The sequence below is a fragment of the Danio aesculapii genome, chromosome 2 (genome assembly GCF_903798145.1).
Source record: "Danio aesculapii chromosome 2, fDanAes4.1, whole genome shotgun sequence".
Classification (NCBI taxonomy): Eukaryota; Metazoa; Chordata; class Actinopteri; order Cypriniformes; family Danionidae; genus Danio; species Danio aesculapii.
Window position 1 is genome coordinate 42,203,206 of NC_079436.1, and position 12,920 is coordinate 42,216,125.

Genomic DNA, 12,920 nt, shown 5'->3' on the forward strand with positions numbered 1-12,920 from the left:
AAATTTAATTTAATATAATTTAATAAATAAAAATGACATAATTAATCAAAATTAATAAAAAAAATATTAAATTAAATAGAAATTAAATAAATACAATAAAAATTAAATTAAATTACATATGTTTCTTGAGCAGAAAAAGCCATAATATAAAAATTTCTAAAGAATCACGGGACACTAAAGACTGGAGTAATGTTGCTGAAAACACAGCTTTCATGTTTTTTTATGCTTCAAATTAGAATAGAAAACATTTAGAAAATATTCCAGTTTTACAGTAAACTTGATCGAACAAATACAGTCTTGGAGAATAAAAAAATACTGACCCCAAATTTTTGACCATTACAATGGATTTGTTATCAGGCTGAACTGTTAACCGAAGTCTTATCAAATCACTACGATGTGTATGTTGGGCTGTTTTGTTACCTCATCAAGTTTATCCGGTTTTGTGTGAAGAGAAAGCCATTCAGCCTTCACATGGAGCTTTCCGTTAGGAACACAATCAAGATCAAACCACTAAAACACACACACACAAACCAAAGAAAAAAGGGCAGGGATTTATATATAAATAAGCTTTATTTCAAAACGTAATACTTAATATTAACAATGCATTATTGGGATAGTGGAAAATGCAATTATTCATTAATACATGCTATAAGCCACATTTATTTAACATCAGTATGGTGTTTCCGTCATGCTGACCATTCCCTTGTAATTAAACATGAATGAAATGAATGAAATCTACTATAGGCGTTTTTTTCCTTTGCATGGTATAGCAGAGCTCACTTTTATAGGCTTATCTCCACTGCATTCTGTAACTAGTACTTGGTACTTTTTTAGTACCACTTCAGCTGAGGTTCCAAGTATGCCGTACGGTTACTACAACATGACATATAGTTGAAGTCGGAATTATTAGCCCCCTTGTTTTTTTTTTTCTCCCCAATTTCTGTTTAAAAGCAAGAATATTTGTTCAACACATTTCTAAACATAATAGTTTTAATAACTCATTTCTAATAACTGATTTATTTTGCCCTGATGACAGTACATGATATTTTACTAGATATTTTTCAAGACACTTCTATACAGCTTAAAGTGACATTAACTAGCTTAACTAGGTTAATTAGGTTACCTAGGCAGGTTAGGGTAATTAGGCAAGTATTTGTATATCGATGGTTTGTTCTGTAGACTAATGAAAATAAATATAGCTTAAAGGGGCTAATAATTTTGACCTTAAAATGTTTTTGAAAAATTAGAAACTGCTCTTAATCTAGCCGAAATTAAACAAGTAAGACTTTCTCCAGAAGAAAAAATATTATCAGACATACTGTGAAAATCCCCTTGCTGTTAAACATCATTTGGGAAATATTAAAAAAATAATAAAATAAAAATGAAAAAATAAATCAAAGGGGGGCTAATAATTCTGACTTCAACTGTTTATACACAGCTGATCACCGATTGGCCCGAAAGCATCATTAGATTTACAACATGAAACACCAAATCTGCTATATTTGGTTAGTAGAAGCGCTCCAGATGTTCCTATCTTTGGTAGCCATAGAGCAAATTCAGTAAGAGCTGGATTAGACAACCCGAAATAAATAAAAGTTTTTCAGAAAGTCATGGCAGTAGAGGCGCAAGTGATAATCCCACCCACTTAAAGCAGTGTTAATTTCGTTTAAGTTTCAACCAATGAATTCTAGATGAAAACTAAATAAAAATTAAGTGATGATGACTACAACTATAATAAAATTATACTGACATTTTCATTGACTAATAAAAATGAGACGATAATGTGATTGACGGACGTTTATTGGAAAATATCCAATCAGATTTAATCTGGGTGTGTGATGCATGAGGCACACACACATTTGAAAAGTAACTGATCCACAGTAGACACGGGATGCAATTACATCATCATATGTGTAGAGTAGATTTCGTCGACTAAAAATATGACAAACTAAAATGGAATTTTTGTCAAAAGATTAAGACTAGAACTAAATCAAAATTAACACTGACTTAAAGCAGATCTAAGTGAAGTTTCATAAACTAATTTCGAGAGGAGCACGTGATATGATTGAGCACGTCTGGCCACTCAGTAATCAGTAATAATTCAATCAGAGTGATCCTAGTTTACTATAAATGGATCATTTTCTCCCTACTGTTCTATCTTCGTTTGGAAGAATCCCCCCTTCCACCCCATCTCCTCCTTTTCCTCCCTTTTCTAAACGGGGAGCTCTCAAGACCTACTTGATCTCGGATCTCCTGATATGCTTATCGACCGGGCGGGAGCCCTGGGCTCAAATATCTCCGAGCTCAGGGTTCTCTCCCGGGACAGCATGCCAAACCTGTTTTATACGCCAAGCGTATCTAAGTGGGAACTCTTGAAACTGCAGTGGAAAAGCAAACCGAGCCGAAGCAAATCAAGATGACTAGTATTGTAGGATTGTGAGGGTGATGACATTTTCCCACTGTTTAACTGACGTGCCACAACACCTGTAATACAGGTATGTGGTGGTGAGGTTTTAAATACTTTAAAAATCCTGTGTGCTGTGTACTTTCACTTTCAAATTAGTGACAACTGGGCATCTTGCTTTTATCGATAACAATCGAAAAACAATAACAAACTGATATTATTATGACTTAAAGCTTTATTATTTATTTGAATCTACTTCTCAGCGGCAGCTCCTCACTTTTGTCTCCTTGTTCTCTTACGCCGACTGTGTGCTCTCCTGTTGAGTGTACTTATGAATGTAATGTACTAGTAATCTCACTAGTGTAATCTCACTAGTGTACTAGTGTAAAATACAAACCGTATGATCAAAATACAGCGTCTGACATTAAAATACACCAGTTATGTTCCTGTTAGGTACCATTTGGTACAAAGCCGACCGTTTTATAGCAATACCTTTTAAAAACACATAACAAACACTCTAAACAAAATATAAAAGAATACAAATTTAACAGGAGGGCTAATAATTCTGACTTCAACTGCTTGTGCTTCATAGAAGATTCATTTCTATATGAACATTAAGCTCAGATCTTCAAAAAGCAAACTAAACAGATGTAAGGCTGAAATAAAACAAAAAAGATTAGTTTTATTGTACCTCATCTACTTTCTGTTGCCTCTGTATCTCATCTATATTCATGGTGAGGCTAAAAGAGCAAAGAGAGAAACATCAAATGATTAAAAATAAAGTATGATGTCGGGGATGCTCCGACCGATAATCACATTTAATGACTCTATCGGTACTCGCTGATCTGGTCGATCTCCTGAACCGATTGCAAATGTTTGCTTATGCGTTTACAAGCAGAGGAAGATGCACGTGTGCACCTGGATTATACATAGAGCAGCTACTGCATCTATTTAGGCCTTTTTACATAAAATAACTCAAAGTTCTGTGTTTTTTTTTATACAATTTTTTTCTGGGTTTTTACCTTATGTATAGGATAGTAGAGATTATTGACAGGAAAGCATAGGGAGCAGAGAGAGGGGAAGGATTGGCACAGGACCACGAGGTGGGAATCAAACTTGGGTCGCCGCGAGCACCATAGCGCATGCGCCGACGCACTAACCACCACACCACCGGCGCCGACAAATTTCTGTGTTTTTGACAATATTGCAAGTTCACTAAAACCTGGCTGGAAATATTACATACATTAAAAAAAACTTAATTATATTTTTTACATGAATATTTAATAATATAACTTCTTGTAATATACTTATTGCAATAAACAGTAGTTTATACAACTATTTCCTTTTAGTAAGTAGTGGATTTATAGGTGTGATTTACAGCAAAGCTTAACTTCTTATGCATCAAATATGCACTCCAAGTTTTTTTCTTGATTGCGACATGCTAAATTGTTTGTTCATCATTTGCAGTGTTTCCAAATTGCATTGTTAGTCAATTTTCTAACCAATTTTTTTATCTGTGCTATCTATTATGTTCTGTAAAGCTGCTTCTGACCATGACATGTTCACACCTAAAATGGTCATAAGAGACATGCTTTAGGGAATTGTATGCAGCATCCTTCAATTATTCTCTTCGGTAAGGCGAGTTCTCCACTTAAGTATCATACTTAGAGGGAAAATATGCTTTATGCATTATAAAGCTTAAACAATCAGAATCGGAACTCGGTATCGGTCAATCACCATAACAAGGTATCGGTACTTGGTCTCAGCTGCAAAAATACTGATCGGAGCATCCCTACTTATGATTATTTCATGATGGATTGATTTCAATGATGGATTACCTTCCCAGAAAATCATCATGATCTGTATCCTCATCAAACAGCTCTATGAACACATCCTGTCCTTGACCATCATACACAAACGCCTAAAAAACACACATAAACACCTTAGTTTGTGAATGAAATAATTTCAGAGAGACAGTCAGAAGCTAAAAACTCACCTCGTACACTTCATTCCACTTAGGACATAAAGAATCTTTGATGATTTTGGACCTGAAGAGCTGATTGTTGACTTTAATGACTCCATAAGGGTCTGACTTTCCTTTAATCAGACCTCCCATATAAGTGTCCTTCGATAACAGGTCCTGTGCCTCCAGAAAGTGAATTCGCAGAATCCCCTGCATCAAACAAACACAAACATGATATGAGCACTGTAGATACTTGCATTGGTGTGAATGTGAAGTGTGTATGTGCATCACCCTCGGCATCGGGAAGCGGAGTTTGGCAATCAGAGCATCATCTGCCAGTGGGACAGTGATTTTGTTTGGGTGCACAAGGCAACCGTTTATGATATCCTGAATAACATTGTCACACAGAGCACTGTGAGGGAAAAAGAGAGACAATTACACCAAATTTTTCATCTTTAACAAATACAGAAAATTTCAAGCACGTCCTGGGAGAGTATGTATTAGCCTTTCATAAACACAGAGGGCTCAATTTTAAAGATCTAGCCACAAAGTCTAAAGCGCATGCGCAAAAGCAATAAGGGCTTGCCAGTATCAACTTTTGCTACCTTAAGGATAGAAAAATATGGTTTGCGCCTCAGCGCATGGTCTAACAGGGTTGTGCTTGTTCTCTTAATGAGTAATGGGTGTGTTTTGAGCATAACATGAATTAAACCAATCAGAGTCTCATTTCCCATTCCCTTTAAGATTCAGTTGCATCGCGCCATGGTGCATTTGCTATTAACATGGTGGACTTTGTAAGTGGAAAAACCGAACGCTTTACTAGCAAGAGAACAGTTAAGGCTTGTTTTTAAATCAAGCGCACGTGATGCTTCGGCGCAGCCTACGCGTGGACGCATAGCTCTTGCCGTGGCCGTTGGTGATGCTGATGCGCACCTCTCAAAAAATGGAACTACAGGTCACAACGACGCGTAGCACAAGCTCTGTGATTGGTCAGCTTGGTAGCACTGACGAGTGTGGGCGGAGTGTGGGTTTCCTGCCCAATTGGGTGGTTTTGAATTTGATTGTGCAGCGAACCTGATGCAGCATGTGTTTACAAGTGTGGAGTCCCGTGAAGGTGCGCTAGATGGAAACTGTTGTTTTGTGTTCACCTCATGATTAAAGTTGTTGCATGTTCGTCGATTCTCACCTCAAAATTAGCGAGTTAGAGCCACTTGTATATTAAGGTAACGTTCAGAAAAAACAAAACACCAGCGAAGGAACTTGACACAGAGAAACAAACACCTACTGCCAGCTAGCGTTTCAGACGGGTTATTGCAGAGCAACACAAATAGCATGCAGAATTATAAATGCACGACTACTTGCAAAGCATGCGTCGTGGGTCACGCCGGTCACTTGATGCATAAGTATAAACCAGGCTTTAAACAAACCATGTACAGGATAAAGAACGAGCCTCCACCACTCGGCCTCTTTACTTTATTTTTACTTTACTTTCACTCTTTACTCCTTAACTTTAGTGGATAAGGAAACGGTGTCATATGTACTCCACTAAAGACATCCATTAGCCTCCATATTTAATTAAGTTTGTTAGGAGTGAACATTTGTTTCAAAACTATTTTGAAATTCAGTTAAAAAATTTTAAAGTTGTAATTTTTGAGTGAATTATCTCTTTAAATGATTAGCACTTATAGTTTACTGTTAAAGGGAACACATTCAGAAAGACAAATGCAATGATCGTCATGATATTAAATCAAACTGCCAAAAACAGTTATTATTTACCTTTGGACAACATAAATTCTATAACAATATAAATTAAAAAACACTTAATTAACATGGGAATCAGTAATCAAACTGTTTACCTTAATCTAAATAAGGCCATAATATGATTAAGGTGTTTATAGGAGTAGCTTTTAGAATGTTACTTTCATGTTCCCATTTTACATGTTATAGTACATAATCAATTAGCGTCATTATTTCTTTCTATTTAGTAGTTTACAGTGAAAGACATGCTAAAATAAATAAACATTCATTAAACATCATAAATCATGTAAAGCATAAGTTGTCATTCATCATTCATTCACCAAATCTTATTACTGAAAATTGTTCAGCAAAAAGTTAATTAATATTGCTGCATGAACCAAAATTACACATATATATTATCTATAGCACATATTTTAGCCCTTTATTAAAGATAAGTCTAAGCTAAGTCTTTTGTGTCTCCAGAGTAAAGTTTCAGCTCAAAATACCCATCACATTATTTATTATACCTTTCAGAATAATAGAATTTTCGGCTCTGAACACTATGGCTGCATCCGAATCTGCCGAAACTGCATACTTCCATACTATATAGTACGATAAAATCAATATGTGAGCCGAGTAGTATGTCCGAATTCACTGAATTCGAAAATCAGTATGTGAGAAGTACCCGGATGACCAACTATTTCCGTCGAGATTCTGAAGTGCGCATCCCTGCGAGAGAATTCATGAATGGGAGTAAAGTGACGCAACTGTCAAGTGTGGTCACGTGACCATGACAAAATTGCGGATGTAGTATGTCCGAATTCCATTCATACTTTTCACATTCACATTCTCACATTGTATAGAGGGTACTTTTCTAATGGTCGAGTAGTACGTTTAAATTCAAATGCAGTACGTAGTAGTAGGCAGTTTCGGACCCAGTCTATGTATCTGTTTCTGTTGCCTGTGCCTTTATTACTAGTTCTCCACAACTACCGTTCCTACGTGCATGTCAGAGTGTGCCTTAATCTCTGCCTCGACTGTCAGATAAACAGCACAGTGACAGACATAAAGGAAGCAGATCTCACGTAACATTTGTGAGAAATACTACAGTAAGAATTTTCCCAATGATTATTTGATGTATTTGTTGTGGAGTTAATTCAAGCATTTCTGCAACGAGTCACACACAATGTCGTTACAAAGTTCACGCGCACACACACACATTCAAGCACACTAGTGCACGCGCGCACACACACACACACACACACACACACACACACACACACACACAAGTATAACTTTGTAATGTTTTTGCATGGCAAATGTGACAGTGCTCTATGGATATCCATTATGTTAATGTACAAAAAAAAAAAAATTATATATATATATATATATATATATATATATATATATATATATATATATATATATATTATTATTTATTTATTTTTTTTTAAAAGATTTATTTTTGGCCTTTTTGCCTTTATTTGATAGGACAATATTTAGACAGGAATCGAAGTTGGAGAGAGAGAGAGAGAGAGAGAGAGAGAGAGAGAGAGAGAGAGAGAGAGAGAGAGAGAGAGAGAGAGAGAGGGGAGGAAAATGTACTCGAGCCGGGATTCGAATTCGGGACGCCCTGACGTGCTACTGCACCATATGTCGACGCGCTAACCACTAGGCTTTTGCGCCGACAAAAAAATAAACCTGATTTAACGTCCACAAACCGGGATTGAAGAGTCTTCTTTCAGAATTGTACTGACACGCAAAGATGGTAAAATTGCTGTAATTCTTTACAGACATGCACCGTTTAAAAAAGTTTTAAACTTGTAAAACTCATTCTTGATCACATTTATAATGTAATGTAATGTCATAATTTGATGATGATCACAGGGAGCTCAACAGATCTTTTAATCCCAGTTGCTTTGTGCATGTCCTGTCTTGTTGATATGATTATACGCGCTACAACAGACACATGTTAATATGCGGTTGTCACTCAATTCAGTGGAGGAGGAAACCGAACTCCTGCGTCACGTTGCGGTCGCCCTCAAAATGGAAGGGATTTAGTTTCTATTTTAACATCAGAAATTTAAAACAAGAGACTTTTTGTCTTTATATCACTCCAATATGACTGTGGACACACTTTACCTACACACAGTTCTGTCCAAACAGCTTGCAAAAGATAATTTTCATCATAGGTGCTCTTTAATATAGTAATATAGCAGAATTTTAACAACCCCAAACCACCTTCATTTATGTTCAAACCCGGTTACTAATATGCTTCCAGTGTCAGTACAGTAATCTCTCAAACTTGATTAAAAAACAAATAAAGACTATTTTAATTTTTGAGGTGAACTGACCCTGAAGTGTTTTTACTTATGATCCATACAGTATCTACAGCATTATTATTTCTCAATTCATTTGCATTCCTACTTGACTGAGCCGATTGGATCTCAACTGTAATGTCTGAATAGACAAGAGCATTAATTAATGAAATGTGACTCTTCTGTGAGGGTGTGTGTGTGTAAGAGGGAAAATACAACAAAGAACAAGATCTTAATCCCCACGCCTAAACCACAACACCAGCTCCACCTATAATATGACTATAAATGGAGAGACTGAGTGAGAGAAAACAGAGCTAAAGTGAGCTAGAGATAGAAACTCCTCAAGGATGACCCATTAAACTCTGCATTTGGACACACACACACACGCACACGCACACGCACACGCACGCACACACACGCGCACGCACGCGCACGCACGCACGCACGCACGCACGCACGCACGCACGCACGCACGCACGCACGCACGCACGCACGCGCACACACACACACACACACACACACACACACACACACACACACACACACACACACACACACACAGAGATTCTAGAACATCCTTTTTAAAAAACAAAACACACAAATTAAAGTCCCCATGATTTCCCCTCCAGAAGAAGCAGGTGTCTGATGTGGTTTGACAGGAAGAGCAGCATTACTGAGACTACACCGAGTGTGTATTATGCGTGTGTGAGAGACTGTTATCTGTGCCACCTTAAAATAGGTCACATGACAGCTTGTGTGTTTTTTACAGGGTGCCTACTTGCTCCACATTTGAGTTTTGTGAAACTGAAATTATAGCATGATCACGTTTTATATCTGTAATGCATGTGTGTGACTCACTTTACTCCAGGAATGTCCAGCATATTTGTGAGACCCGTCCAGTTAATGTCCAGAAACTGAAAGAGGAAAAGAGACGGACTTGTTAAACAGTGTTTAATGCAGTATGGTGGTTTTACATATATGTAAATACTTGTTTGAGTCTCATATGAGTCTTATACAACATAACATTTAATACCACTTTCTGATTTATTTTCAATTACATATACACATACATACATACATACATATATATATATATATATATATATATATATATATATATATATATATATATATATATATATATATATATATACATACATATACACACACATATGCATACATACATACATACATACATACATATATATATATACATATATATATATATATATATATATATATATATATATATATATATATATATATATATATATATATATATATATATATATATATATATACATATATATATACATATATATATATATATATATATATATATATATATACATATATATATATATATATATATATATATATATATATATATATATATATATATATATATATATATATATATATATATATATATATATATACATACATACATACATACATACATACATACATACCATACATACACATATATATATATATATATATCATACACACACATACATCTCTATATACACACATTTTCATCATCATTACTCCAGCCTTCAGTGTAATGTGATCCTTCAGAAATAATTTTAACATGGCTGTTTGTCTTGACTTGGTTGCATATTTGAAATTCTATATTAAAATATATGATAATATGCATTTTTTTCTGGTATCAATGTAAAAGTTTTTATTGTTTATTCAAAATACTTAAATGCATATTTGCTAAATAAAAATATTAATAAAAAAAACAACAACAACAGTCATTTAAATTTACCAATGAGTTTTAAAAAATATATATTTTTAAGTATATATTTTTTTTGCTTCAAATTAAATGCTGTATGTAAAAATGTGGATGTTTTCTTTTACTTTTTCAATGTAACAATTTCTATATTTTAATTAAGCATTTAAATGTACATCCACAACCAGAAAAGGTGATGTTGAATTTGATAAAATGTCTGTAGAGAGATTGAATGAGACAAGCTTAAGACTACACATTTAGATCTTGCAGTTTCCGCAGAGCAGGTCAGATCAGTATTCTGGGAAGAAAAAAAACTCTTCGCTAAGATACTAAGGTGTGTTTGTATGTGATTATTAAATCATCATTCTTCATATTGTCTGACTGTCTAATGTGGGTGATGCCAGGTATGTCGTAGAAAAAAACAAATCCAATACAAAACATGTTTTCCTTCAGCATGTGTGTCTGTGAATGTGTGTGAATGTACAGGTGCTGATTAACATACAGGTTTCTTAAGGAAGAACACAGATAGTGCGCCGACCAGAGGCATGTCTCCTAACAGCGGTTCCATGATGACCCTCAACACCCCATTCAGCTGCTCATGGAGACAAACAAACCAAAGGTCAGCAAGATTGACAGTACAAAATGTCAGATGATAATATTTTCAGGGCTCAATGTTAAAAGCTTTGAAATGTGCTTTATTGGTCATTCCAGCTTAAGAGGATATTTATACAGAAAGACAACATGTGTAGACCATTTTAATGTCATTGGCCCATGAAAATGTCCTGCTTATTATCAAACTATTTCATTACTGTAACAAGAGGCAATTCAATCATAACTTTAAGTTAAAACGCCTGCCATAGGATTATTTATCAACATTTGGACTTTTTGGGATTTCCGGAGGCTATAGAAATTAAAAACGTGAAACAGGACATACGCTGGGACCATTGTTATTGTCTACAACCCTCAAAATGGTCTATACAGTGCTTAAATGGACCCAAATATAAAAATGCTGTCTTCATTTAGGTCCAATCCCAATTCGACCCCTTAGCCCTTGCCCTTACCTCTACCCCATGTTTTGTGCATTCATGTGAATTGGTATGGGTGTCCCAATTCTCTTTAGCTTTCTAGATAGATAGATTCTTGATAGCTCTTATAACTGAGATTTTCCAGGACCACACTAGCAACCAAGGGGTACAAAAATCTCCCAGAATAAACCGGCTACAATGGCAACATGGCTGCACAAGCACGATGCAGAAATTAAGGTATTTTTTGACAATTTTTACAACAAACAAGCATTTGTTTTAATACATTTATAACAGCGTTCATGTTTTATGGTTATGCTTTTAAAAAATGATTAGAAATACCCCATTAAATCTCACAATCTATAGTAACTCCTGTATAGTAGTTCCACACTAGGGCTGAGCAATAAAATCAGCATCGGTATTTATTATCCAAACACCATTGTCAATAACAACAAAAATAAAGTTTGGGATGAACTTCTCTATAAAGCGCTATGGTTTTATTCAACTATGGCTGCTGAGCGTACGCCTTGGAAGGAATGCCAATAAGCTTAGGGTGTAAGTTGAGTAAAAAACAAATCTTAATATTCCTAAATGTTTTGTAAAAAATATATTCAATAATTATCGATACTGAATGATATGAAACATGATATCGTGATAATTTTTTATTTTTTTTGCAATATCACTCAGCCCTATCCTATACACAACATACTTTCACATCTGTCACTGAATGACACTTGAATACCCGGTCAGAAAGTCTAGGGGCTGGGAATTGCCTTTCTACAATGTCTGCTATAATGTTAATGTAGTTTTCTTGTGTTAACATAGATGAATGTGGCCACAGTGTAAATGCTCAGTACAGTTACGAGCTTATTGCCACATTATATCGTTATGATAACATGATATCGTTCAGTGATTTGCTGAAGATAAATACCAAAAAATAGTGCAACTGGAATAACTGCAGCAGTCGACATATGATGACATGTGCCGGTGTTGTAGTGGTGTCCCATTTCTTTTTTATTATTGGTTCTTAGGAGTAAATTTAAAGCCCTTCCCCTTTACATGCTATTTCAAGAGCCAAAGGGAAGTAAAAAAAATAGAATTGGGATTGGGCCTTACTCCTCCTCCACTTGTTCTGAACCTGTTTGTGTTTCTTTCTTCTGTTGAACACAAAGAGGATATAATGAGGAATGCTGGAGAAAGCAGCCATTGGCATCCATTGTATTTTTTATATCAATGGCTGCGGGTTTCCAACATTCCAACAATATCTTGTTTTGTGTTCAGAAAATGAAAGAAATGTACTGTATAAATGCTTCTAACCACCTGAGCATGAGTAAATATTAAGAAAGTGTTATTTTTTAGGCGAACCATCTCTTTAACAAATTTATTAGATCAACAAATAACTCAATTCCTGGAGGGCCGCAGCTCTGCACAGTTTTACTCCAACCCTATCAAACACAGCTGATCCAAAGAATCGAGGTGTTCAAAAAAGTAATGAACATTTGACTAGTTGGATCAGCTGTGTTTGATCAGGAATCGAGTTTGAGACCTATGATGTAGGTAGGGTTTGTGTCATGGCTGCCCTTCATTTGGTAATGGTTAATATTTCTAATGAAATTGTAGTTGTTTTACAAGAAAGGTCATTTCAAATGTCCAACTACAACTATTTCCTTGCAGTCTGTTATAGGAAAATGAGTTTTAATGGTCGAATGGTAGGCTTGTTTAACTTCTGAAAAAGTGA

The 12,920-nt window shown here is 35.3% G+C and overlaps 1 protein-coding gene across 4 annotated transcripts in view; it reads right to left on the reverse strand.

The window, feature by feature from the left end:
- The window catches only part of esyt2a (extended synaptotagmin-like protein 2a), a 76,300-nt gene that overhangs the window by 29,393 nt on the left and 33,987 nt on the right, over positions 1-12,920 (reverse strand). For all 4 annotated transcript variants that reach the window (XM_056479825.1, XM_056479843.1, XM_056479835.1 and 1 more), the window contains exons 6-12: positions 10,663-10,752; positions 9,281-9,336; positions 4,659-4,779; positions 4,401-4,577; positions 4,243-4,325; positions 3,096-3,144; positions 421-510 (exon numbers count right to left, since the gene is read on the reverse strand). In XM_056479825.1, the coding sequence (XP_056335800.1) occupies positions 421-510; positions 3,096-3,144; positions 4,243-4,325; positions 4,401-4,577; positions 4,659-4,779; positions 9,281-9,336; positions 10,663-10,752 (666 nt within the window). The remainder of the gene's footprint in view (positions 1-420; positions 511-3,095; positions 3,145-4,242; positions 4,326-4,400; positions 4,578-4,658; positions 4,780-9,280; positions 9,337-10,662; positions 10,753-12,920) is intronic.